This window comes from Protopterus annectens, chromosome 11.part0 (genome assembly GCF_019279795.1).
Source record: "Protopterus annectens isolate FY-2018-M chromosome 11.part0, PAN1.0, whole genome shotgun sequence".
Lineage (NCBI taxonomy): Eukaryota > Metazoa > Chordata > Ceratodontiformes > Protopteridae > Protopterus > Protopterus annectens.
This window is the reverse complement of record NC_056745.1, coordinates 621,785,747-621,813,200: the sequence shown is the minus strand read 5'-3', so window position 1 is coordinate 621,813,200 and position 27,454 is coordinate 621,785,747. Positions and strand designations below refer to the sequence as shown.

Genomic DNA, 27,454 nt, shown 5'->3' with positions numbered 1-27,454 from the left:
GAGGGAATGGAAATCCTTATGCGGTATTTGCTTCCCACAAGAAATACAATTATTAACTTTGTCTGACATCGGTCTGAGGCAAGAAAGGTTTCTAACGGGTACTTAGCTTTTAAGAAGACTTCGGTTTCCAAATTTTCGTAATCTCAGGAGCTGGCCAACCGGCACTTGCGAACTGCTTCTGCTTCAGGCACCGCGCGGCAAGAAAGACTGAAGAAAATGGCGTCGGCTGGTTCCTTTATACCCCTGTCACACTGACGTCAGGAAAGAAGCGAAGACAACAGACGCCGGACCTAGACTTTGGAATTCGGCCAACCGAGGACCCGCCTGACGGCAGGAGAACCCATCTGTTATGACTGCAGCTGTATGCACGATGAACATCTAGCTCTACACTTTACAAGCAGGCCAAGGTAAACTGCACAGTTGTCTGCATACAGACCCTGAACTTTGGCTGCAGGTTCTTAAGGAAAAGCAGAGTTTTGAGCCAGCATCATCAGGTTTTGTGATGAGGAATTGGAGAAGAGCCCACCCAGCTGAGTTGAGGCAACACAGTAGATGTCTGACACTTGGAAGCTTTGGCCCCATCTTTGGGAGTGACAGCTGCTTTTGAGGACGCCCATCATTTGCAGGCACCAATAACTTGTACATTTGAGCTAGAAATGCCATTGGGTTCCTGAACTGAGGAAATACTGTCCTCTCTCAAATAAAATTAGAATCAGATGCCCAATGACAGGCATCCAGACTGCTATAGGATTTTAAGTTGGGAGGATGTGTGCCACAGTCTTGAGTGCTTTCCAGCCTCTTGACAGAATCACTAGAGGCCTTGAATCCAAAGCAGATGCTGAAGTCAGGGGATAGGAAAGTACCTCACCAAATCAGACATACTCAAGTCGAGAGATGCCTTCAGACTCAATGAACAAGATAGTTTGTCAATATGCCTTCTCACCTGGGGACTACTCTCCAAGTTCTGAGTGGCATCTGCAGACAACTTGGTTGATTATACCAGCCCCAGAAAAGATGACTAATAACCACAAAACTCTGGGCAACTATATTGCACAATAAGGACAGTAGGCAATACGGTGCTCCATCCCTAAGCAGAACTATTATACGTCTGTGCAAGATTTGCTTCCTACAGTTAACTTTAAAAGCTAACACCTGCAGTCCTGATACAGAAAATCTCCTTAAATCAAAACAAGCACAAGATTAGATTGTTCCCCACTGATGTACTTGTTCATACTCTGAAAAACAGACCAAACTGACAGATTGACGGCACTTGGCATTCAAACGGACACAAACTTTTTCATACTGCTGCAAGAAAACTAAGATGTGCGGATGGGACAGGTCTCTTATAGCAGAGGTGTTGATATCCAAGTGGAAAAGCCTGACTTGGAGAGGTGAAAATCTCCAAGATGGACAGGATGTGGGAATGTTTTCAACACAAGTCTCCAGTGTTAGCTCTACTGTAAAAGTGAACAATGAACATATGTACATCTGCATTTATATTAAAAAAGCAAAAGTATCACAGAAGTAATAACTGACCAAGTGAATTCAAAAACATTTAAAACATTCAATAAATGTGAACTGAAAACCCAGATTCAAAAAACACAACATAAAAAATGTGGCTAGACAATAATGAGAAACATTCAGAGTCTTAATTTCCCAATTACTCTTAAGACCTCAACTGCAAATATTCAGTGTAGCTGCTACCCATGTTGCAGAATTTACTGAATACCCTGTTGATGCTTCCCTTGGACACTGTTTAAGTGACAGTAGTGGTAGAGGCTCAAAAGTTAAATTAACATACATAAACAGAAGATGCAAAGGTACTGCAATGGCTGCAACACTAAATACCTAGTATGAAAACAGTACACATCAGGGCATTATTCAGGCATGAGACTTAGTAGCAGCAACTGCAATACCCAGTTCACACATGGAAGCAGCACTGCACCCTGGATATTCCATGATGTACAACGTGACTTCTGGGAATAGCATAGTCAATATTCGTGGTGCATGACACTGTACTGGTGGTGGCGGGACACTGGCCAAACAAATCACTCAGACTGAAGACTTTTAGTAAAGGCAGGTAAGAGGGAGATCAAGATCAATTCAACAGAACTTTGTTTACTTCAGTTAGTGGTAGCAAACATTATTCAAAGACTATGATGCCAAGTAATATTAGGAAGGTTAGGAAGAGTTCTACAAACATTTTTTAAAGACAAAGGCATCACAAATTAAACAATCACCTGTTTCACTTCGCTTGTTAAAAAAATAACTAAATGTTCTGAATGAAAGACTAGAGCAGCATGTTGTTGCATGAAACAACTTGGACACTGATTTATAACTATGCTTCCCTTTTCTCCATTAAAAGTTTGTGCAGCTCTTCTGCATCCTCTGCCGTTTTCACTCTTATTAACATGGTATATGCTGTAGTAGGATTCTTCTCATCAATTGGTGGATTTGGAACGCAGACAATTATCAAATTGTTCGCTGTTCTTGTACATGGAATATGGGGCTGAATCAAAATATTTAGCAGTATATTCCCTGTAGTTAAAAAAAAAACAAAACATTATGTACTGTAATAACCATTTGCATGACAACAGTTTTGAAATAAAATGCTATGGTACACCATTTGTAAAGTAACATGCACACTTGAAACTAGGTAACAGGAGGTTAAATTATTGCAAATAAAAAAAATATATACATCAATACCCACATGTGGTGTGATGCAACCCATAATTGTGGGACTACTGAGCGAGAAAAAATTATGCATACTCACCACAAAGTTAAAAAACACATTATACAGTATAATTTAAATTTACATCATCTTCAGTATAATTTAAATCTGTATCTTTTTCAATCATTAACTTTCAGAATTTTTTTTTTGTCTGCCTCGCTGAGCACTGCGCTTCTCCCTTTGCCACTCAACTGACCCATTCACTTCTTCAGGAAAGAAAGCATTAAGGCTAATTTATTCCTGAAAGGGCAACCAAACCAGGAGTGCAATCAATATCTGCTCAAGGATAAGGATTTTTTTCTTTATGGTCTTAAGTTTCTGCACATGCCCAGCATGCATCCATCCTGGAAGATGCCTATGAGTACATCATGGGACTGCTACTCTAGTCAGTGGGTGACTGACGTAAGCCCACTAACTCCACTTTCAGAAATAAGCACATTGTGCACACTATGCCAGTTTCCTCTGGTGAAATCAGTGCACTCAGAGTACCCCGGACAGTCTCACCATTCTCTTAAAGGAGTACCGCACCCACAGACTCAAAAAACACGGTTAAAACATCATGGCATGGTGTTTCCTACACTTTAACAGCACTCTGGGATTATTTACAGGATTTTAAATATTTTTATATGTAATTCCAGACTCTGACCACCTGGAGGCTGGCATATTGACGTGGTTTGGATAAATCAGGTTGCCATCCAGTATCCCAGAAATCATTGTTTGGCTCACAAATGTTACATCATGCAGGCCTCCGTTTGCCTAAAGTTCCTGTCATTTCATAGATGTTGCATGTGTACAAAGTACTGAGTAAAATAGAACAGTGTAAATAACATTCCCTCCTGCTAGATGACTACTTAAAACAGAAACCGTGCAAATGCCACAGAACACACTCAAAGTACTGTTTACTGCTGACTTTTTTTCTAATCTAGTTTAAATAGCACTAATTTGTGAGAGAATGAATTCCAGTCCATTTACTTCTCCCCTCCCCCATAACACTTAGCTTCCCTAGCTGTCAAAGTCCTGAGGGTAATTTGACCTGGTAATTCCATTGATTGGCAGATCTCAGCAGGGTGCTTGAGTCATGTAATTTAATCTTTGCTCTAGCATTTCCTTTGTTAGAGGGGACATTTTTTGCTGCACTATAGCCATGGACTTATTTGACTGCAATCACATCCAGTAAGGTCTTGCACCAAGGAGCTAAAGAATAAAACATTTATACTATTAACCAGTTTAGATCTTTATTAATTTAAGTGTTAAGGTATCACTTCATGCTTCCACCTTGTTAAAAATTGAGATTTACATGTGCAAAGTGTGTTGGTATGCAGTGTTTACCTTCATATGTTTTTACTCCACTGGTTGTTTTGCAAAAAAAAAAAAAACTTTTGCAGTGTCCCTGGATTTGTCTTTGTACATACAAACTTCTTTTGTACATACAAACCACATTGCTAGATTTTCCCCTTCCTTTTTCTTGTGTCCAGAAGTCACTTATAACAAAGTAAATTTTTATTGATTTTTTTTAAATAAAAGGAAAGGTTAACTTACCTTGAATCAGATAATGGATACCCCTGCAAAGAATCACTGTTGAAATATTCGTGCATGGACAAAATCCCTTACTAAATCTATTTGCCAGCCTCCAGTTCAATTGGTGCTATGGCTTTAATATACTAGTGTGTTTGCTCATGCCTTCTAAATATCTCCACCATTAACATACCACTTTTGCAGTGTAGTAACCACCCGGCATGCCCATACACGTTTAGCCATCAGTATGCTGCATATTATATGCAGCTACTCCTGTTCATGAGTATGTGAATTCATTTTCAGACTTAAGGTGTGGAAGCTGCACTGAATAATTCTAGGTGCTTGTTCAGGTTTCACATGGTGCTTGCTTAGAGCTACTCTCATGTTAAGCCACTATGAATATGTTGCACTGCCACCTCATAACCAGGGTAATGTTTTAATCTTTCTATTCCCGCACTGCACACTAGCAGTATCTGATGCAAATACAACAGAGAAGTATGCAAGCGATACACCACCTAAGCATCATTTGCCGTGCAGAATATATAAGCATGCATACCAAATTTCTGTGTTTCCAAACATCGGTGTTACTACACTACTACTGAATAAAATGAACAGCACTCAGGCTGGGGGAAGGACAAGGGAGCCATGACATCACAGAATGGGTGGGTCTTATTACTTTAGTTAGAATCAGATGACGGCTGTGGTGATGTCACTTTGGGGAGGGAACTGATTAAAAAAAAAAGTACCTGCACTGCCTGGCCTCGATGATGTCAGTAATTGGGTGACTCCAGCAAGCTTTATTCAAATGTGAGAGAATCCTTTTGTAAGTGAAACCATCACAGTATGAGAAGGTAGGCTTCTGTTACAGAAGTAAGGGGAATTATAAAAATTGTAAATGCTTTATTGTTGTTGCTTTAAAGAGGACAATTTAAATAGGGAGGAAAAGGGCCGTGAAGTTGAGGAATACATTAGAGAAACCTGTTGTACTCTAAGAGGGGGGAGGTGCCTCAGCCTCTTCACACCTCGCCCTCTTCAGACATCTCAACCAGGTTCTGGAGCAGCAAATCTAACTTGGGTCTCAAGTCACAGTTAGGGCTCTCCCCTCTACAAAGGAGGAGTTGGCGCATTCAGTAAAATTCAGTATAATACTGTGCTTGAGGATGTGTGTATATGCCTGTTCTGATGCACTCAGTGAAAGTACAGCAATACATTAACCCCACGAATCCACCAATTAACCCCCTAACCAGCGCCTTCTGAAAAATCAAGAATGAAAACCTTCTCCTACACTATTAAAAATCAGAAGTCAATATCAGCAACGACTTGAAGCATCAAGGCATGTTCTTTTTAGGTCAACTGAGAAGGTTAAGAAGGCATCCATTACATCTGCCTTCAACTGTTCCTTAGCTGGGCCGAATCACAGGACAGTAAAAAAAAAAAAAAAAAACGTTCAGACTGGGTACTGAAGTGCTGATTTTTCCGAGAGACACCTAAAATCCTACACCTCAGACCAAGGGAGTAAGTTATGCAGAGAAGACTAGACAAATGTCTAACAGTGAGCTTTTGCTGGGTCACAATCCTGTTCATCACAAAGCCATGAAGTGTAGAAGCAACTGACATGCATCCTGTGGAATAATGGACACAAAAATCATGCAGGTGTTTGAAACATGTCAGGATCACCTGTAAACTGACTGAATGGTATTATCCATGAACAGAGCACTAACTGCAGAAAATAGAAGTTATGTCCTTACCATAACGTTCCATGTGGAGTGTTCATCTCGCCTTTGTTCTTGCACATGGGTTCGGAGCCGATCCTCGGCTCCGTGTCGGCCGCTTGCAAGCTCTGCATCGAGAAGAAGCTCGAGACAACCTAATACCCACAATCCCCCTCTGCCTTTACCTCAGATCTAGTTTGCAAGCAAACCAGCAGTCAGAGAGAGAAAACACTCATGCCAATATCACATATGCACAGAAACTAAGAGTCTATATATATATACATATACATATATATATATATATATATATATATATATATATATATACATGTCAACCATATATACAACAACTGCAATGCAGAAGCAGAATGCCCCAGACCAGGCACCAAACTGAACGTTCTTCCTAAGGGTGGGAGGGTGGGAATGTAAGAACAAAGGCGAGATGAACACTCCACATGGAACGTTATGGTAAGGACATAACTTCTATATGTGATAGTGTTCAATCTCGCCATTTGTTCTTACACATGCATGGGTAGCGTCCCTAGCTCCTTGTTCCTGAGGAACTCACGGAAGGACGTTCTTGAGCACAGTGGAACCAAAGGTTGCCCTGTCCCTAGAAACCTTGTCTACCTTATAATGAGAAATGAATGTATGTGGTTTAGACCAAGTAGCAGCCGCACAAATAGCGTCTAGTGGTAGGCGAGCTGCATGAGCCAGGGATGTAGACACTGACCTTGTGGAATGTCCTTTGGGTTTGTGCAACAGAGTTTGATCTGAAGAATCATAGACATAGATGATACAATCAGTTAACCACTTAGAAAGAGTTCTTTTAGTAACCGCTACTCCTTTTCTGTTATCAGCAAAGGCTACAAAAAGTTGATCAGATTTCCTGTGATCTTTTGTTCTATCCAAGTAAAACCTTAGTTGTCTGTGGACATCTAATTTATGTAACATATACTCCATTTTATTGGAGTGATTCTTGAAGAAAGTGGGTAATTCAATGGACTGATTAATATTGTTAATAGAACAAACTTTAGGAAGGAAGGATGAATTAGTGCGAAGAGAAACTCTGTCAGAGTGAAAGATCAAATAAGGGTGTTTAATGGAGAGAGCTTGAAGTTCAGATACTCGCCTAGCGGATGTAATGGCTACCAAAAAGAGAGTCTTCCACGACAAAAATTTCAATGGGCAGGAGGAGGCTGGTTCAAAGGGGGGCAGCATCAACTTAGATAATAATAAGTTTAGACTCCAAGGTGACGTAGGAGATCTAATTGGTGGTCTAATATGAAAAGACCCTTTTAAAAAGGCTTTACAAAGTCTGTGGGCCATAACAGGAGCACCACATTCTTCCACATGGAAATTAGAAATGGCAGCCAATTGAACTCTTAATGTGGCAGGAGAAGCACCCTGATGGAACAATTCTGTTAAAAACTCTAATATTTTATTCAAAGGAGCTATAACAGGGTCCACTTGCTGTGTATTTGCCCAGAATACAAAGCGCTTCCATTTACTAGTATATGTTTTAGTAGTGGAAGCTTTATGAGAAGCCACTAATATATTCTGAACTGCAGGTGAAAGAAGATCAGACCTGGCTAAGTTGGGAATTGGAGCAGCCAAGCTGCTAGATGGAGGGACAAGAGCGAGGGGTGGGGAGCCCCTGACGAGTGAGTCAATAGATCTGGCTCTGGGTCCAGGATCCAGGGTCCCCGAATGCAGTGTGTCATGAGGAAGGGGAACCAAATTTGACGAGACCAGAATGGGGCAATGAGGATTATCGTCCTGTGTAGGTTGTTGGTTTTCTGGAGAAACTTTGTGATCAGGGGGAAGGGAGGAAATGCGTACAGGAGACCCGGGGGCCAATCGTGAATCAGTGCGTCCCTGGGGACTTCCCTGGAGGGGTAATAGGGCAAAGTAGCTCCTGCATTTGGCGTTCATTGGAGGCAAACAGATCGCAGGAAGGCTGGCCCCGTGCGAAAAATCTTTTCGCAACTGACTGTTTTAGGGACCACTCGTGCGGTAACAGTATTGCTCTGCTCAGCCTGTCGGCTATGACATTGGATGACCCCGGGATGTGCGTTGCTATCAGAAAGCGACCCGTGGACTCCGCCCATTGCCAGATTCTCATGGCCTCTGCATAGCTGATAGGACTTGGTTCCCCCTTGCTTGTTTATGTACCAGACTACAGACATGTTGTCCGTCTGAACTGCAATAGTTCGCAGAGGAAGAAGGGGAGCAAAGTGTTGCAATGCTAGAAACACTGCCCTCAACTCTAGAACATTGATGTGCAGATTGTACTCTAAATTGGTCCATTCGCCTTGGACTGTCTGTCCCGAAAGATGCCCCCACCCTATCAGGGAAGCGTCCGTGGTCACCGTAGCTGTCGTGGGTAGCACAAATGGTCTCCCTTGGAAAGGTTGCAAGTCTGAAGCCACCAGTTTAGGTGTGATTTGCATGTGTTCGTTATAAGAATCTCGTGTGTCAGAGGTAGTTGTTGGAGCGACCATTGTGCAAACAGTAGCCATTGTAGGACTCTCATGTGCAGTCTTCCCAAGGGTATTGCAATAAGAGAAGCTGACATGAGTCCCAAAACCTTCAGTACCAGTTTTGCTGGGGATTTCCTGGACAAAAGAAGAAGGCGTATGTGAGTCTGAAGTGAAAGTATCCTTTCTGGAGGAAGTCTTAGAATTAACTGATGTGTATCTAATTCCGCTCCTATGAATAAGATACGCTGTGATGGCTGTAGTAAGGATTTTTCGAAGTTTACGGAAATTCCGAGGTGAACACACAGTTGAAGAGTGTAGTCTCTGGCCTGTACTAGTTGACGCTGGGTGGTGGCAGAAAGGAGCCAGTCGTCCAGATACGGAAACACCTGGAATCCTAGGCGTCTCAAGTGAGACGCTACCACTGCCATGCATTTGGTGAAGACCCTGGGGGCTGAGGTCAGACCAAAGGGCAGGGCTCGAAACTGAAAGTGACTGGCACCCAGCCGGAAGCGCAAATGATCTCTGGATGCCCTGGCCATTTTGATGTGGTAGTATGCATCCTTCAGATCTATTGAGCACATCCAGTCGTCCTTCTGTAAGAATGGAAGGATCGATTGAAGCGTGACCATTCGGAACTTTTCTTTCTTGACGAAGGTATTGAGGTCGCTTAGGTCCAGAATGGGCCTCCAGTCCCCTGTTTTCTTTGGAACTAAAAAGAACCTTGAGTAAGTTCTGAATCCTCTTTAGTCCGCTGGGACTGGTTGGATGACTTTTTTCTAGCAGCTTTGAAATTTCTATAGCTGCTGGCTCTCGCAGATGGGGCGGCACATCTGGGAGTCTTTTCTTTGGAATGGGATAGGATAGAAATGGTATATTGTAACCTCTGGTAACCACGCTTTTTACCCACTTGTCTGTAGTTATGTTTTGCCAGGCCTGAGGGTATAAAGCTAGCGACCCGACTGCCTCCAGAGCAGGACAGTCGGGCCTCCTCTCAGGAGTGCTGGATAGGTTTACCAGGAGTGTATCCCTGTCACCTTGATTCTGCGGACCCCTCTGCCGCCAGGGTGGCGTCTTCCACCTCTGCCCCTCCTCTGCCTCTAGAAGGGCATCACCCTGTGTGCCTGGGAAAGATCCTTGGGGTTTTGAAACCACATTTTTCCACCACGTTGCCCTTTGGGGTACGGTCTGGATGGGGTGGAAAACGGACTCGACAGCAGACAGAGTCTTTCCCTCCTGCTCACACCGGGTAAGGGTCTCCTTTACTTTGGGGCCAAAAGAGTTGCACCGTCAAATGGGGCGTTAGTAAAGGAAGACTTGAAGGCTTCGCAATGAACATAAGCGCATCCAGGATTGTCTGCGAAGAGCAATCGCTGAAGCTGCTGCCCTACTCGAACCTTCGCCGCGTAAGAGATCAGCCTCATGGACGAGTTCACAATGGATGTAAGGGTATTAAGTTGCGCTGTCACTTTCTCTGAGACAGCAGCATCTGTAGTACCCAGGAGGGTATCTCCCAACTCTTTGACTAGATCCCTCTGTAGTCGTGTAAAGTGGGTCAAATAGTTCAGGGATCGCATGGAAAAAGCCGCTGAACTAAAAATGCGCTTCCCATACCTGTCCATAGTCCTAGAATCTTTATTAGGGGGATGGACAGATGAGGAAGATTCCGACATCAACTTTTTCGTGGCCGCTGCCACCACCATAGCGTCCACTGGAACTCCTTTTGTCAAGTAAGTCTTGTCCTGGGGTGCAGTGATATACTTATTAGGCTTCCTAGGGACTGGTTCCACTGTGTCAGGAGCCTCCCACGCCCTTCGAGCAATAAGTTCCATTAATTCATCGAAGGGCGGAGTGACCTAGGAGGAGGAAGGGCGAGCACCAAATGCCTTCAGCAAGACTGACTCATCCTCAGAAGGGGGGAGGGACTGCCAATCACCTCTCTGTTTCAGGATCTCCAATATGTCAGAAAAAGAGACATCTTCTGAAGGTGACTTAGGGGACCCTTCTGACTCATCCAAGTCAGTATCGGATGTCAAAGATTCTTGTGGAGAATCTAAGTGTCTCCTCTTACACAATCTTTTCCTAGGGACTTCTTCGTGGGAGCATCCAAGAAGCCTCCGAGGAAGAGGGGCACCCTCCAGGGGTGGCTGAGACACGGTGCTCGACGCTTGGATGTAGCCGTGGGTGCAGAGGAGGATAACGGACCTTTATGGGGAGGAGAAGCTGATCCTGCTGACGTGGTTGTCTGGGTAGACAACACCTTCCTCATGAGGTCGAAAGCCCCCGGGTCCCGAATCGAGGTATCTCCCGGTTCCGAAGAAATGGGAAGAATCCCCGAAACAGGCACCGAAGGCATCGACCCCGAGGACGGAACAGAGTCAATCCGCGCAGAGGCCCCGAGAGGGAGCGTCAGAACCGAAACATCGGTCCGACTCTCGGTCCCGGAACCAAGGAGGGATCTTCGGCTCCGAGACTCCGGTACCGGATCGGACGGAGTCGAGGTGAACGGAGCCGACCGAGAAAAGGACGGTTCTGGCACCGAGGGCTCCACAATCAGCAGCTCAGCTTCTTCCGGCTCCGAAGACTGGACAGGTCTCGGAGGAGGAACAGATGGAGATAACGGAAGGCCTTCAAGTCTCGACACCAATTGAGAGGAGACCGAGATGAGCTTGGATAAGGCCGTATTCTCCATTAACTTCTGCACCACACAGTCTACATCGGTGTCGGAGAGAGGTCTGGAAGAACGAGTCGAAGGTATTGAAGACGGAGCCGACCTCAACAGAGTCGGTGGAGGGAGCTCCATCACCGGTTCCAAGACTCGAGGCTCCGAAACTGCCAACAGTTGAACACTCGGCTCCAAAGTCTGTGGAACCGGTGATCTAACTTTACTCGAAGAGCTCGGAGCCGATGACCTGGGCTCCGACGTCTTCGATCCCTTCGAGGATTTGGATGCCTGGTCTGAAGCATCCAGAGCCTCCTGAAAGGAAGGTTTTAATAACCCCCTGTCCATGAGTTTCCTGCGCCTATCTGTCATGACCCTCCCACTAAGAGAGTGACAAATTGAACAGTCCTCTTGTAAGTGGAGAGGGCCAAGGCAGTAGACACAGGAACTATGGTTGTCAGTAACTGACATTTTTTGGCCACACTGGCAACGTTTAAAACCTGATTTAATTTTCTCAGACATCTTAAAGAAGAAACAGGTAAGAGAAAAAAAGTCAAGTCCAGTAGAGTGACAAATCCAGTAAATATGTCGAATCCGATATACAAGTCAGTCTGGTTGTCAAATTCAAGTAAGGGATGGTAGGCCCGAAAAAACTCTAATAAGTTTAATTAAACTTAACGGTACCGAGTATTTCTACCTTACCACACACACATACACTATGTCACCAAATAGTACTTTAGAATAAATTTTTCCTGAAAAATAACAATAATAAAAGTTATTTCTTATCTGAAGTTGCTCGAGCTCGATCCCAGTGATGCGAACGCAGCAGCAGCAAACTAGATCTGAGGTAAAGGCAGAGGGGGATTGTGGGTATTAGGTTGTCTAGAGCTTCTTCTCGATGCAGAGCTTGCAAGGGGCCGACACGGAGCCGAGGATCGGCTCCGAACCCATGTGTAAGAACAAACGGCGAGATTGAACACTATCACATTTATCATTATTGATGCCACTAACATCCAGACTGCTCTACAAAAGGTCATGTAAAATGTGACTGGTTAAATGGAAATGCCTTGAAACAACTGAATAAAAGTTTAAGCAGCAGTCTGTTAAGCTGGAAAAGTACAGTTTTGTACCTACCATAAATGTAGATGTTCGAAGATCCACATTGCTGCAGTCCTTACTTATGGGTAGTCCACTGTCCTCGGTCGGCCCGAATACCAAAGTATTAGGCTGACGTCGGTCATGGCGCTCAGAACTGACATCAGAGCGTCAGGGTATAAAAGCGCATGACCGACGTCATATCCTCAGTCTTTTCTTGCCCCAGATGTCAGAAGGCCCTAAAAAGAAAGGCCACAGCCCAAAAACAGGATACCTCCCAAAAACATGCCCAACAACAACCATCATCCAAACCATATGACCATGCCAAACTACAGAGGGAAAGGAGGGAGGGTAAACTGGACTGCAGCAATGTGGATCTTCGAACATCTACATTTATGGTAGGTACAAAACTGTACTATGTTCTTCATCTCACACTGCTGCAGTCCTTACTTATGGGTAGAATCCCAAAGCAGAGGTAAAGGGAGGATGGCAAACTCATAAAGCATTAGGGGCTGCTAAAATGCCCTGTAATATAGCAGAGGCAAATCCAGCCCTAGACTTAGAATAAAGAGGAAGGTGGTAATGCTTGGAAAAAGTATGTACTGAACTCCAAGTGGCTGCTTCCAAAATATCTTTTGTAGCTACCCCCCTTAGAAAGGCAGTAGAAGTGGCAGTAGCTCTAGTGGAATGAGGTCTGATTCCAGCCGGAACCTCCTTACCATGATGGGAATAACAGAAAGAAATACAAAACCCAATCCATTTAGAAATAGTTTGTTTTGAAACAGGTTTCCCCTGAGAACCCAAAGCAAAAGAAACAAACAACTGCTGAGACTGCCTGAACCCTTGGTTCTGCTCAAATAATAACGTAACTGTCTGTGAATGTCCAAAGTATGCAAAATCTTCTCCCCTTTATTTTGGGGGTTTGCATAAAAAGTAGGCAAATAAATAGTTTGGTTCAAGGCCACACTAGAAACCACTTTAGGCATAAAGGAAGGATTAGTACGCAAAGATACCCTATCCTTATGAAAAATCAGGAAAGGTTCCACTGCCATAAGGGCCTGTAATTCAGAAACCCTTCTTGCAGAGGTAATGGCCAACAAAAAAGCAGTCTTCCATGATAAATACTTTAACTCGGCAGTAGCTGCAGGCTCAAAAGGTTGTAGAGTAAGTTTTTCCAACACAAAATTGAGATCCCAAGCAGGAGTAGGAGCTCTACGTGGGGGTCTTATGTTCTTTGCCCCTCTAAGAAATTGCTTAAACAAAGGATGGGAAAACAAAGGAGGGTCACAATCATAGTGAGCAGAAATGGCTGCAGCATGAACCTTTATCGAGGAGAAAGACAAACCCTTGTCCAATAACTCAGTAAGATATTGAAGAGAAACACTTAAATCAGGCTTGGAAACATCAAATTTCTTCGCTCTGCTCCAAAGAAAAAATCTCCTCCATTTATCTACGTAAACTTTCCTTGTACTAGGCCTTCTGGCCTCCAAAATAACATTCAAAACTTGCTGTGGAAGCTGAGACCCTCCAGGGTCTAGAACAGAATATGCCAGGCTGTGAGATGCAGAGACTGAATCTTGACATTGAGGAAGTGATTGCCCTCCTGAGACAAAAGATGCGGAATCAAAGGCAGAGGCCATGGAGGCTCCCGTACTAAACTCCTCAGTAGTGGGTACCAGTACTGTCGAGGCCAATCCGGCGCTATCAGAATCATGGATGGCTTGTCTATTCTGGCCTTCAGGAGTACCTTGGGAATGAGAGGCAGAGGTGGAAAGGCATAGACGTGAAGATTGCTCCAACTGAATGATAGAGCATCCACCTTCCAAGCTGTGGGATGAAACATTTTTGTGCAAAACCTTGGCAACTGGTAATTTAGTGGAGAAGCAAACAGATCTATGTCTGGAGTCCCCCATAACACTGTCAACTTTTGAAACACATGAGGATCCAGTTTCCACTCGTGAGGATCCACAATTCGTCTGCTCAACACATCTGCTAAGGAGTTCTGTGCTCCTGGTAGAAACCTTGCCTGAAGATTGAGTTGTAAACTGAGAGCAGTCTCCCACAAAATCATCGCTTGCCTGCAAAGAGGGTACGAATGGGTTCCCCTTTGCTTGTTGATGTACCACATGACAGTAGTGTTGTCTGTTTGAATCAACACCTGTCCTGGGTGAAGTAAATCCTGAAAGCCATCAATGCAAATTGAACTGCTAACATCTCCTTCAAGTTGATATGCAAATGTTGAAGTCTGACAGGCCACGTGTCTTGCACCCATTTTCCATTGAGGTGTGCTCCCCAAGCCTTGTCCGAGGCATCTGTCGTTAAAATCTGACTCGCCTCTGGTCGGGTCACAGAGAGTCCCTTGTTTAGGTGACATTCCTGAGCCCACCACAAAAATTCCTTCTGAATGCAAGGTATTATTGGAATGACAGTGTCTAGATCTTGGCAGTGTTGTGTCCATACATTTTTGAGATACCATTGAAGCTTCCTCATATGCAGTTTGGCATTGGGAAGCACCAGAAAACAAGATGCCATGAACCCCAAGGCTTGAAGGACTGTCCTTGCAGTCAGCCTGGACTGTAGAGACATTTGATGGAAATAAAGAGAAAGGCTTCTTTGTTTGTCCAGGGTCAAAAAGGCCATCTGGGAAGCTGTATTCAGTCTCACACCCAGAAAGCACATGTCCTGAGAGGGTACTAGACTGGACTTTGTTTCGTTCACAGAATACCCTAGGCATCTTAACACTACCATCACATACTGTAGATGATGAAGAAGTTCGTCCTTGTGTTGTGCAATAATCAGGCAATCGTCCAAATAAGGATAAATCTGTATTCCTCAACCTGAAAAAGGCTATCACTGGAGCCAGAACCTTTGTGAACACTCTGGGCGCAGTAGATAAGCCAAAGGGCAATGCAGAGAACTGATAATGTAAATTTCCAGCCCGAAAACGCAGGAACCTCCTGCAACTGGGCCTGATAGGAACATGAAGATAAGCCTCTGAGATCCAGAGTTACCATCCAGTGATCTTTTCCCAACAGAGGTAAAAGCTGCTGTAACGTCAGCATTTTGAACTTTGGAATGTCCAGATAAGAGTTGAGGATAGATAAATCCAAAATTGGTCTCCACGTGTTCCCTTTCTTTGGTACTAGAAACAGGCGAGAATAAAATCCTAGTCCCACTTCTGACAGAGGAACTGGCTGAATAGCTCCTATTTGAAGAAGTAAAGAAATCTGCTTGTGAGCCTCTATCCTTTGCCGAGGAGGAACGTCTGGCATGCCTTTGAAAGGAGGCAATGTATGGAAATAAAACTTGTAGCCTCGGTTTATAATGTCCAATACCCATTTGTCCTGGGTGACTAAAAGCCAGTTTTGCTTGAAGAGTGCTAACTTTCCTCCCAAAGGAACTGCCAGGCAAGAAGAATCTGGCAGCTGAAAATGCAGGTCATTGGGCCTGTTTACGAAAGGACTGGCCCCTGCCCTCACCTGCAGATTGTGCAGGCAAACTCCAAGTTCTAGGCCTGAATGTACTGTGAGCTCTGCCCCTGCCACGCCTAGATCTACCCCTAGATTGAGAATCAGAAGAAGGGTAGGTCCACCCCTTAGTAGGCCAATTTCTACTAAACTTTGGAGGTTGCACCTGCAAAAAATCCTTAACAGTCTGCATAGACTTAGCCTTGTCTTCCATTTTCTTCAAAACCGACTCCACAGGGGGACCAAACAAAACTTCAGACTGTAAAGGGGCATCCAGAATTCTAGTTTTAACATGCTCGGACAAATTCTGATCCTTAAGCCAGGCGTGCCTGCGAAGAACTGAACCAGTGGCAGCCACCCTAGAAGAGGCCTGCACAGCATCAAAACCACACTGCAAAGAATGCTTACCCACCTGTTCAGAGACATGTACTAAATCTTGCCATTCTTTACACTCTATGCCCTCTGCTAAAGCATCCACTTTAGATTTTAGCTGAGAAAGGAGGAAATTCTGATACTTCAACATATGAAACTGGCAATTTAAAGCCCTCATTGCTAAAGTAGAAGAGGTATACACCTTCTTACCCCATCTATCCAAAGCTCTAGCTTCCTTATCTAGAGGAACCGGATTCTTTACAACAGAGGCTCTAACACCCTTAGGCCCCTGACTAATAGTTTCTGGGTCCGCCCTAGGACTCTTATACAGATATTTAAGAGCCTCAGGCACCCTGTAACATCTGTCCGGTTTAACTGGCGCAGGAGGCAAAGAATCTGGATTAAGGGAAGCCTCCGAGAAAACATCTTGAACAACATCCAAAACAGGAGGTATAGCCAAGGGTCTATGCTGTGGTAAAAACAAGAATTCCCTAAGCCTCTTCCTTGAATCAGAGAAATCCTGTCCTTCCCACTTAAAATGCTCCCTCATGGAATGCAGAGTTTCTGAAAATGAAAAATCCTCTGGAGGAGAAGCAGAAGGAGTGGAATCCTCTGCATCAGAATCCGAATAAGGAGGAAAATCTAGAATATCTTCAGCAGAAGACTCTGAGTCATCAGAGGCCTGATCCAAACTTTCCAACTCTGGCTCCACCCTGGGCCTCTTATCAGGAGGGGGCATAGAACCTCTAATTAAAGTGATCAAATCTTCTGCCATTTTAAGCATGTGCTTTTTAGGCACAGACCCAGAAGTACCTGGAGGGACACCAGAGGAAGGCAAAACAGACCTGCCCTTAGAAGAAGCCTTAGTAATAGAAGCAGAAGGCCTAACCACCTTAGGCATAGAAGGGAGAACAGTAACTTGAGAAGCCCCTTCAGCCTGACCTGACTCCTGGGTGGCCACATCCTGCAAAATCAAAGTTTCCCCCTGAGACTCAACAGAAACTTCAGCCGGATCCCCCTGCTCTACTGTAGCTTCTGCAGGACCGGCGTCCGAAACGGACGAATCAACCTGTCTAGGTTTCAAGGATTTGTCTTTGCGCTTCTTCGTGGAAGTGGGCGTCTGAGGATCCGACGGCATATTATAATTACACCGCTTACCAAAGACTAACCTAGCACAATCTAACCTTCTTTTTATAGTGCGCTTATTAAACCTAGCACAAAACCGACACCCGACTACGTCATGGTCCGGTCCCAAACAAGGAATGCAAAGAGAGTGATAATCCCTATGCGGTATCTGTTTCCCACAAGAAATACAATTATTCACTTTTTCTGACATCCGAATTAACTGAGGCAAGAAAAAACAAAAATATTCCCCAACGGGGTACTTAGCCCAACTTGGTTTCGGTCTGAAACTCAGAATTCGAAAATTTCAGAACGCCGAACGGCACTCGCAACGCTGCTTCTGCATCGGACCATGCGGCAAAAAAGACTGAGGATATGACGTCGGTCATGCGCTTTTATACCCTGACGCTCTGATGTCAGTTCTGAGCGCCATGACCGACGTCAGCCTAATACTTTGGTATTTGGGCCGACCGAGGACAGCGGACTACCCATAAGTAAGGACTGCAGCAATGTGAGATGAAGAACATCATCTAAAACAGTCACATATAACAAGTTGGAAAAGTAACCTCTATCATAACAGCAATACTTTCCATATTATCTTGGAATCTGAATGGTCTCTCAGGTATAGACAAAAAGGAGTACTGATTTACACTAAGAAATAGTGTGTGCAAATAGCAATGTTACAGGAGACACAGTCTGAAAGAACTGAGCATGTGAATTTTTGATAATGGGTTTCAGGATGAATATTCAGCAGAATATCAGGGACAAAGAAAACAGACAGTACTTCTACTAGCCAAAGGAGCTTTAATAGTGATAGAAGAAGAAAGGTAGGTTTGTGGTAGTAACAGTAAAGAATTAGGTGGTACGTATTTACATTCAACCTAAAACTGCTATTATGGAACTTAAAAATGGGGGAGAAAATCAGCTTTCAGCAGGGATTACTACTTACAGGTGGCGGATGGAATTTGATCTGAGACAGTATCTGGGGGCTAGAAGGGAAAATGTAACAAGAGAGGGTAGAACTCTGAAGAAATTTCTGAATATATATGGTATACAAGACATGAATTCAGTAGTAAGAATTTACATATTCTTCGCCAAAGCACAATAAATGGACTAGACTATACAAACTGCGTTTCACATGTGCATTGGACAGCTCTGACACACATCTAATAACTATTTCAGTTGGTGCCAACAGCCAAGATAAAAATGATGAATAACTAAAAATGAGACACTGGTGCTTCCCCGCCTATCTGTTAAAAAGACTGGAATCTAACGGGTAGTGGAAATTTTTCTTGAGTTATTAGGAAAATAGAAAGCTCTTCAGAAGTAGTAGTTGGGTGGAATAAAAAGAAAGTGGAGTTTAAAAAAATAGGGTAGAAATAAAAGAAAAAGATATGGTGAATTAACTAGAATTATTTAGAGGACCTACAAATAAGTACTGCAGAATAAAGGGAATATCACAGCACAAGAATAGATGCAACTGTGGAGTGCAAAACAGAAAATAAGGGAGTACCGAGACAATCTGCACTAGATTACAAAGATTGCTGTTGGCAACAAAGTAGAAAGTGTTGTTGCCAAACTTGGGGAGCAACAAGAAAAATAGCCAGAGATCCTGCAGAGTTATTTTCATACATTTTACGAAAATTTATATAAAGCTGGAAATATGGAAATCAAGAAAAAGCACAAATAGAAATATTTATGAAAGGCTTAAATATCCAAGATTAGTGGTAGATGAGGCTTAACAGTTATAACGGGAGATGAGATCAAAATGGTGATATATAACCAATATGCAGATAATTCTTCAGTAATAGATGGCATTTTGATGGAAGTTTGGAAGGTAGGAGGGAAGAAAGTGATAAAAGCTAAGATTTTGTTTAACAGCAGTTTAAGAGCAAGGGAAGCACCAACACCCTAAAAAAGCTCTGGTGGCTGTAATACCTTAAGATAGCAACGACTCATCAAATCCAGTTTCATATACGCCCCATTGCACTTTTAAACCAGGGATATGAATTTATGTCTATAATGGCTAAAAGAATGGCAAAGATGTTGCCAAAATCGAAAGATCTAGATCAATGAGACTATCTCAGGTAGGCAAACATTTGACAACATTAATACAATAATGATTCAGAGGGCAGCATTATGTAAGAAAATACTGCTGCTGTTGGTGGGTCTTTATGCAGAGAAAAAAATTCAAAAGAATAAACTGAGATTTTATAAGTAAGACAACAGAAGAATTTGCATTCCCTGATACAATAAGGTTAATTAAGGAGGACATATGAGGGATTAGAAGGAAAAATCAAAGTGGGAGGGTTCCCTGTCTGATAAGTTGCATCTGAACAGAGAAACCAGGCAGGGGTGTTCTCTTTCCCTGTGTTATTTGTATTATACGAAGACAAACTAGTAAAATCAAAAAAAACTTCTTCAAAATAAAAACAAATGGCAAGTAAGACAGCAAAACACTAATCCAGTTAGCACTTTTGTCTCAGTTCAATGACCAAAACTTCTTCAGACAAACCATACCCTGAAACACATTACTTCTTATAATCACTATAAATCACGATTAACCTCAGTTTCACTTAAACCTCCACCTCACTTAAAAAGCTTTTCCATTTCACTACACAATAAAAATATATATTTAAAATATTTACAACATATATGTCTGTAAATAATCTCTTATAAAAACCCTTTTACTAATATACAAAAAAATACAACAGTAAAATTTTATACCTATCTCAACAGGCTCCTTAGTTTTAATAAACAAGCTAGAGAGCTTGCATCATTCAAGCCTGGTTGGTTATAAGCATTCAGTCTTATCTGCCATAATTGTTCTTTCAGCTCCAATTTTAAATGATGTCGGTCCTCCCCATTATATCCGATTCCACTTGATCTATTATTCTGAATGTAAATCTATGTTCAGGAAACGTATAAATATGTTTTCCTAAGGAAATCTCCACTTTCTTTTTTCTGATACTATAAATATTCTCATACACCATTTCTTTTAATTTACAGTCGGTCTTACCTATATAAAAACATGTGCATCATTTACAGGTAGCCAGATATATCACACTTTTTGAGCTGCAGTTATATCGCCCTTTACATGAAAACGTTCTCCCCTGTATTGTAAATATGGCCCCTACTTCCATATACTTACAGTAAGGGAAAGCTGCACATCTAAACATCCCTACATTCCTTGTTAACGCGGTAATGAAAGCCAAACTATAATTAGTTCCTATCTCATTCACATTTGCCACTATCAATTCTTCATTATTAGATCTCCTAAATTTTGTTGCCTAAGAATTGCTTTAAAATAACTATTGATTCTCTTCACTTGTACTTCTATTAGATCATCCATTAAACCAGCAGGATACCCATGTTTCAAAAACAAGTCTCTCAATAAAGCACTTTCACTAAGAATTTCTAAGAATTTCCATGTCATCAGTGACCATTCTTGCAACTCTCACTAATTGTCCTTTAACAACTGACCTTTTTTTGATATAAGGGGTGGGCACCAGAGAAATGCAGAAATGAGTTTGAATATGTTCCTTTTCTACAAATCTTAGGAAAAGTATGAAATATAAAGCTATCTTTATATAAATCTACATCCAAGTATGCAATACGATCCATATGGAATGTGAGTACACACTAAAAAATAAATCTTATTACTTAAGTAATTGAGTTCTTCCGTATGTTCACTCTCCCCCTTAAATACAATAAAAATACTGTCCAAATAGAGCGTGTAGTTTACTACACGGGTTATTGTTGAACACAATCATGTAATAATCATGCAAAGCTCGCTTCACAGGGTGAGTGCATGGCTACCCGCCCCCCCATCTTTTGTAGGAAATAATTACCTTCAAATAAGAAAATCGCGTTCTCTTGCCCCTCTTATTCACATTAAACTACACACCCATTCGATCCCTATGTCTTGGGGATCACTGTGTAGAGGTCCTTAACATCTATTGCCAAGAAATTATGGCTCTCATCGTTCCTCAGATCATTAATATTTGCTAAAAATGAATAGGAATCCTTACATATTTGTGTTTCCTGCTCTACATATTTTTTCCACACTGTGTCAACATATTTTGTTATGGCATATATGACAGAATTTCTCCCATCTACTATCGGGCGTAAAGGGAGTTTAGTAGGTCTTAATGGATTTTAGGCATTCCCAAAAATTACTGGGATTTGTGGAGCTGGCATGGTTAAGAAGTTGAATAAATCCATGCTAATCCTCCTAGCTTCTATAAATAAATCATTATGGTACACTTTTATTCTCTGGTAAGCCTTATTTAATTCATTCAAAGACACTTTCATACAACTGTATTTAACATTTCCCACATATGTCTATTATTTTCTTTATCCATAAAGACCAAACCCCCTCCTTTATCAGGTTTCATTACCTGAACTCCACATCCATTTAATACTTCCAAACTTTCCCAGTCTTCACTTTTAAAGTTGGTACACATCTCTACCTTCTATTTGCATTATTAAACAAATCTCATATCTAATTCACAGTTGCGTTCAAAAATTAAGGCAGGAATCAGCGGTAGATTAAAGACACTTTAAAGTCAGTATGATTATAACTTTGATTTTTAAACAAGTAGTTCAAGTTCAACTTAATTTCAGATCAATTATTGTCCTGGCCATATCAGCACGTCTAGTAGGTACAAAGGACATGCCTCTAGATAAAAGACCTGCTAAAGAAATATCGACTTCAAAGTTAGAATAATTAAATATACTAAAATCTTCATGTCTATTTTTTATCATGGTGCATGCAGCTTACCCACATTATCTGTTGTAATTTCAGTGTTGAATTCACTTTTGGTATTAAATTCTCTTTCTCTTATCGCCTCGGTTGCTTCTGCCCTCACCAGTTCTTTTTTTAACAACTGTTACTGTTGTTGTATGATACCCTTGTCCCCTCTGCATAGAAATATTTTGAGAAGGGCATTAATGTGTAGGTTGATTCTGGCCATTCACATAGAATTGTTTACATTCCTCAGCCTTTCACTACGCCGTAGACCATTCTCGTGTTCAGCATTATAGTTGCTCACTACTACTGTGTAATTACGCCTAGTAGTGTCACTACTGGCGTCATTAGGTGTTGTTCCCTCCCTCTCAGTGTCTAGTCGAATCACATTGTCCCCACTATTGTGAAGGCAGAGGGTTTGGGGTAAGCAACTTCTTTTACATAATCAGCATTATCACGCTACAGTTTTTTCAATTTGATGTTTTTAAGTTTTTTGATATGCCCATCAATACTTATAAAAACACTCCCATATTCGAACTTGTACTGGGGGAATTCCACATCATTTTTTATTTGTCCATCCAGTATATTAATTTATTTAGTGTTTCCACCATAAATGAATAATGTTTGATAAATAGTTTGATGAGCTCTACTAGTCCTTGCTTATCGAACAAATTAATTCATGGTGAAAAGGTGAATCACTGATCAGCTCTGTAGGGAAGCGCCAGCATCTAAGCCCCTTAGGTACTTGGCATTGCAGACATTCCCTGAAATACTAACTGGAGTTTAACTTTCAGGGATTTATAATCAAGCACTTTTAGGGATGGTTAGATGTGAGGCTTGCCCTTATTGTACGTACATGGAAGTAGGGGCCACATATACAATACAGGGGAGTAAGTTTTCATGTAAAGGGCAATATAACGGCAGCTCAAAAACTGTGACAAATCTGGCTACCTGTAAATTATGCACGTTTTTATAATCTATAGTAACAGAAAAAAGAAAATGGAGAATGCCTTAGCAAAACATATTAATGTTTCCCGAACATAAATTTACATTCAGAAGAGATCAACTGGAATCAGACACAAGGGGAGGGCCAACATCATTAAAATTGGAGCTACAAGAACTATTATGGCAGATGAGACTGAATGCGTATAACCAACCGCTTGAATGATGCAAGCTCTCTAGCTTGCCCATTAAAACTAAGGAGCCTGTTGAGATGAGTTAACACGCAAGTTTTTAACATACAAAAAAATACAACAGCAATATTTTATAAGAGAATATATAGACATATGTGGTAAATATTTTAAATATATATTTTCAAATATATATTTTTATTGTGTAAAGAAATGGAAAAGCTTTTTAAGTGAGGTGAAGTTTTAATTGAAACTGAGTTTAATCATGTGATTTATAGTGATTATAAAAAGTGATCGGTTTCAGGATATGGTTTGTCTGAAGTAGTTTTGGTCATTGAACTGAGACGAAACTGTGTAACTCGATTAGAGAGTGCTTTGCTGTCTTACTTGCCATTTGTTTTTATTTTGAAGAAGTTTTTTGATTTTTACTAGTCTGTTTTTGTGTGTTGTTTGGTGTAAAACTGCAACAGAGATTGGCTTTAACACACCCTCACTATTTACTAGTGAAGAGGATACATCTGTGAACAACGTGGATATTTCCCAATTGGTGAATGTAGTTAGTACACTAATGAGGAAAGTCGATAATTTGACTGCTATGGTGAGCAGTACTGGTACTAAAAAACTTGGAAATATGAACTCTGATGTAGTCCCGAATGGGAACGCAGAGAATATACATACTCCATCTCTTTCATGTAATGTGAATGCTAGCAACAATGTGAGCATTATCCAAGACTCGAATAGTAAACAAAATTTTCCTAACAGAGGCACCAATGTCCCTAGAATAAATGCCGGTGCCAAGGCTGGGGAAACAAATGTCGTCGACAACCGTTTTCTACACAGAGACTGGCTTCAACAACTTTTGAACCTGCAAACCAATGCAAATAATGATGGAATGGGTGATGGCCCTTCAAGTGAGAGAGATATCGTGGACAAATTAAAAGTGCTTGATTATAAATCTCTTAAAGTTAAGAAACTCCAGTTAGAAATCGTGCATTTCAGGGAATGTCTACAACTCTGACAAGTACCTACAGGGCTTAGATGCTGACTCTTCCCTACAGGACTTAATCAATTATTCCCCTTTTCATCATGAATTAACTTATCAAACTATTTATCAATTATTCATTTATGGGGGAAATACTAAAAGAAATTAATATATTGGATGGACAAATAGAAAATGCTGTGGAATTCCCGCAGTACAAGTTCGAATATAGATGTGTTTTTTACAAGTATTGACGGGCATATCAAAAATTTAAAAACAAATTTAAAAAATTGCAGACTGACAATGCTGACTATGTAAAATGAGTCACTTACCCCAAAACCCCGCCTTCACAACAGTGGGACAATGCGATTCGACTAGACACTAATGAGAGGGAGGGAACAGCACTTGATGATGCCAACAGTAACACTACTACGCATAATTATGCAGAAGTAGTGAGCAACTATAACGCTGAACAAGAGAATGGTCTACGGCGTAGCGAACGGCTGAGGAATATAAACTATTTGAATGCGAATGGCCAGAATCAGCCTACAGGCCCAATGCCCTACTCAAAATTTTTCTATGGAGAAGGGACAAAGGTATCATACCAAAAACAGGAACAATCATCAAAAAAAGAACTGGCGAGGGCGGAAGCAATTGAGGACATAAGAGAAAGGGAATTTAATACCAAAAGTGAATTCAACACTTAAAAGTAAAACAGATAATGAAGGTGAGCTGCTAGGAACATGCTCCATGACAAACAGAAAAGGAGATTTTAATTATTCTAACTCTGAAGTCGATATTTCTTTAGCAGATCTTTTATCTAGAGGCATGTCCTTTGTATCTACTAGACGTGCTGATATGGCCAGGACAATAACTGATCTGAAATTATTTGTTCGAAAGTTGAACTTGAACTACATTTTTAAAAATCAAAGTTATAATCATACCGACTTTAAAGTGCTAATTGTCTTTAATCCACTGCTGATTCCTGCCTTGACAATTTTTGAACGCATCTGTGAGTTAGATACAAGAGATTTGTTTAATAATGGAAACGGAAAGGTAGAGATGTGTACCAATATTAAAAGTGAAGACTGGGAAAGTTTGCAAGCATTAAATGATGTGGAGTTTGAGTAATGAAACCTGACAAAGGAGGGGGTTGTGCCTTTATGGATAAAGAAGATAATAGATGTATGTGGGAAATGCTAAGTAGACAGTTATATGAAAGTGCCTTTGAATGAATTAATGGAGAATAAAAGTGTACCTTAACTTATTTATAGAAGCTAAGATTAGCATGGATTTATTCAACTTCTTAACTATGCCAGCTCCACAAATACCAGTGATTTTTGGGATGCCTAAAATCCATAAAGACCTACAACCCCCCCCCCCCTTTATGCCCGAAAGTAGGAGAGAGAACTTCCATCACATATGTCATTGCAAAATATGTTGATACAGTGTTGAAAAAATATGTAGAGCAGGAAACACATATGCAAGGATTCCTGGTCATTTTTAGCAAATATTAATGATCTGAGGTATGATGAGAGCCATAATTTCTTGACAATAGATGTTAAGGACCACTAGGATAGTGATCCTCAAGACATAGGGAACAAATGGGTGTGTAATTTAATGCAAATAAGGGGGGCAAGAGAAGGGATAAGCCTAGTACAAGAACTATTGGACATCCTTCTTACAAATATTTTTTTCCTATTTGAAGGTAATTTTCTACAAAAAATGGGGGGGGGGGGTAGCCATGGGCTCACCCTGTGGGGCAACCTTTGCCAATCTAGTCATGGCATTTTGAGAACATTTAGTGTTCAACAATAACCCGTACAGTAAGCTGATACATTACTACACACGCTATTTGGACAATATCTTTATTGTATTTAAGGGGGAGACGGAACATGTAGAAGAGCTCCTTAAATACTTCAATAATACGACTTATTTTTTAGTGTTTACTCACATTCCATATGGATAGTATTGCATACTTGGATGTATACTTGTATAAAGATAGGGAAGTATGAAATTTAAAACTAAGGTTTATAGAAAAGAAACATTCAAACTCATTTCTGCATTTCTCTAGTGCCCACCTTTTATATCAAAAAAGGTCGGTCGTTAAAGGCCAATTAGTGACAGCTGCAAGAATGGTCAATGATGACATGGAATTTCTTAGTGAATGTGCTTTATTGAGAGACATGTTTTTGAAACGTGGGTATCTTGCTGGTTTAATGGATGATCTAATAATGGAAGTACAAGTGAAGAGAATCAATGGTGATTTTAAAGCAATTCTTATGCAATAAAATTTAGATCATAAAAATGAAGAAATGATAGTGGCAAATGTGAAAGAGATAAGAACTAACTATAGTTTGACATTCATTACCCCCCTTTAGCATAGATGCATGGTACAGTAAACAAATTATAAACAAGAATAACAGATGAAGAATTAAGCCAGTTAGTAGAACCAAGACACAAAGTAATCTTTAAAAAGGACAAAATTTAAAGAATATACTCGAATTTAAAAAGAAGCCGTTAACAAGGGATGTTAAGATGTGAGGCTTGCCCTTACTGTAAATATATGGTAGTAAGGGGCCATATTTACAATACTGGGGAGAAAGTTTACACATAAAGGGTGATATAACTGCAGCTCAAAAAGTGCGATATATCTGGCTACCTGTAAATTATGCACACGTTTTTATATAGGTAAGACCGACCGTAAATTAAAATAAAGGGTGTATGAACATATTTATAGTATCAGAAAAAAGAAAATGGAGAATGCCTTAGCAAAACATATTAATACGTTTCCCAAACACAGATTTACATTCAGAATAGATCAAGTAGAATCAGATACAAGGGGAGGACAAACAAATAAAATTGAAGCTACAAGAACTATTATAGCAGGTAAGACAAAGCTTGTAACCAAACCAGGCTTGAATGATGCAAGCTGTATAGCTTGCCTATTAAAACTAAGGAGCCTGTTGAGACGGGTATTATAAAATATTGTACGTTTTGTATGTTAAAAACTTGTGTTTTTATAAGAGAATATATAGACGTGTGGTAAATATTTTAAATATATATTTTCAAATACATATTTTTATTGTGCAAGGAAATGGAAAAGCTTTTTAAGTGAGGGGAGGTTTAAGTGAAACTGAGTTTAATCGTGATTTATAGTGATTATAAAAAGTGATGTGCTTCAGGATATGGTTTGTCAAGAAGTTTTGGTCACTGAATTGAGATGAAAGCACTAACAGGATTAGCAAGTGTTTTGCTGTCTTACTTGCCATTTGTTTTTATTTTGAAGTTTCTGTGTGTTATACTTATAACCACTGGCAAAGAAAATAAGGCACTCAGAAATTCTACAATATAACTGGTATGGTTGTGATGGCCTCTTGGCAACCAAAGCCACTAAATGTTAAGATGCCTCTTGGCAACCAAAGCCACTAAATGTTAA

General features: G+C 41.1%; 1 protein-coding gene across 1 annotated transcript in view; it reads right to left on the bottom strand.

Moving 5' to 3' along the window:
* Window positions 1–2,098: 2,098 nt before the first annotated feature.
* The window catches only part of NUP50 (nucleoporin 50), a 1,722,767-nt gene continuing 1,697,411 nt past the window's right edge, over window positions 2,099–27,454 (bottom strand). Inside the window, exon 8 of the mRNA XM_044088085.1 lies at window positions 2,099–2,538. Coding sequence (XP_043944020.1) covers window positions 2,339–2,538 — 200 coding nt within the window. The 3' untranslated portion in view covers window positions 2,099–2,338. The remainder of the gene's footprint in view (window positions 2,539–27,454) is intronic.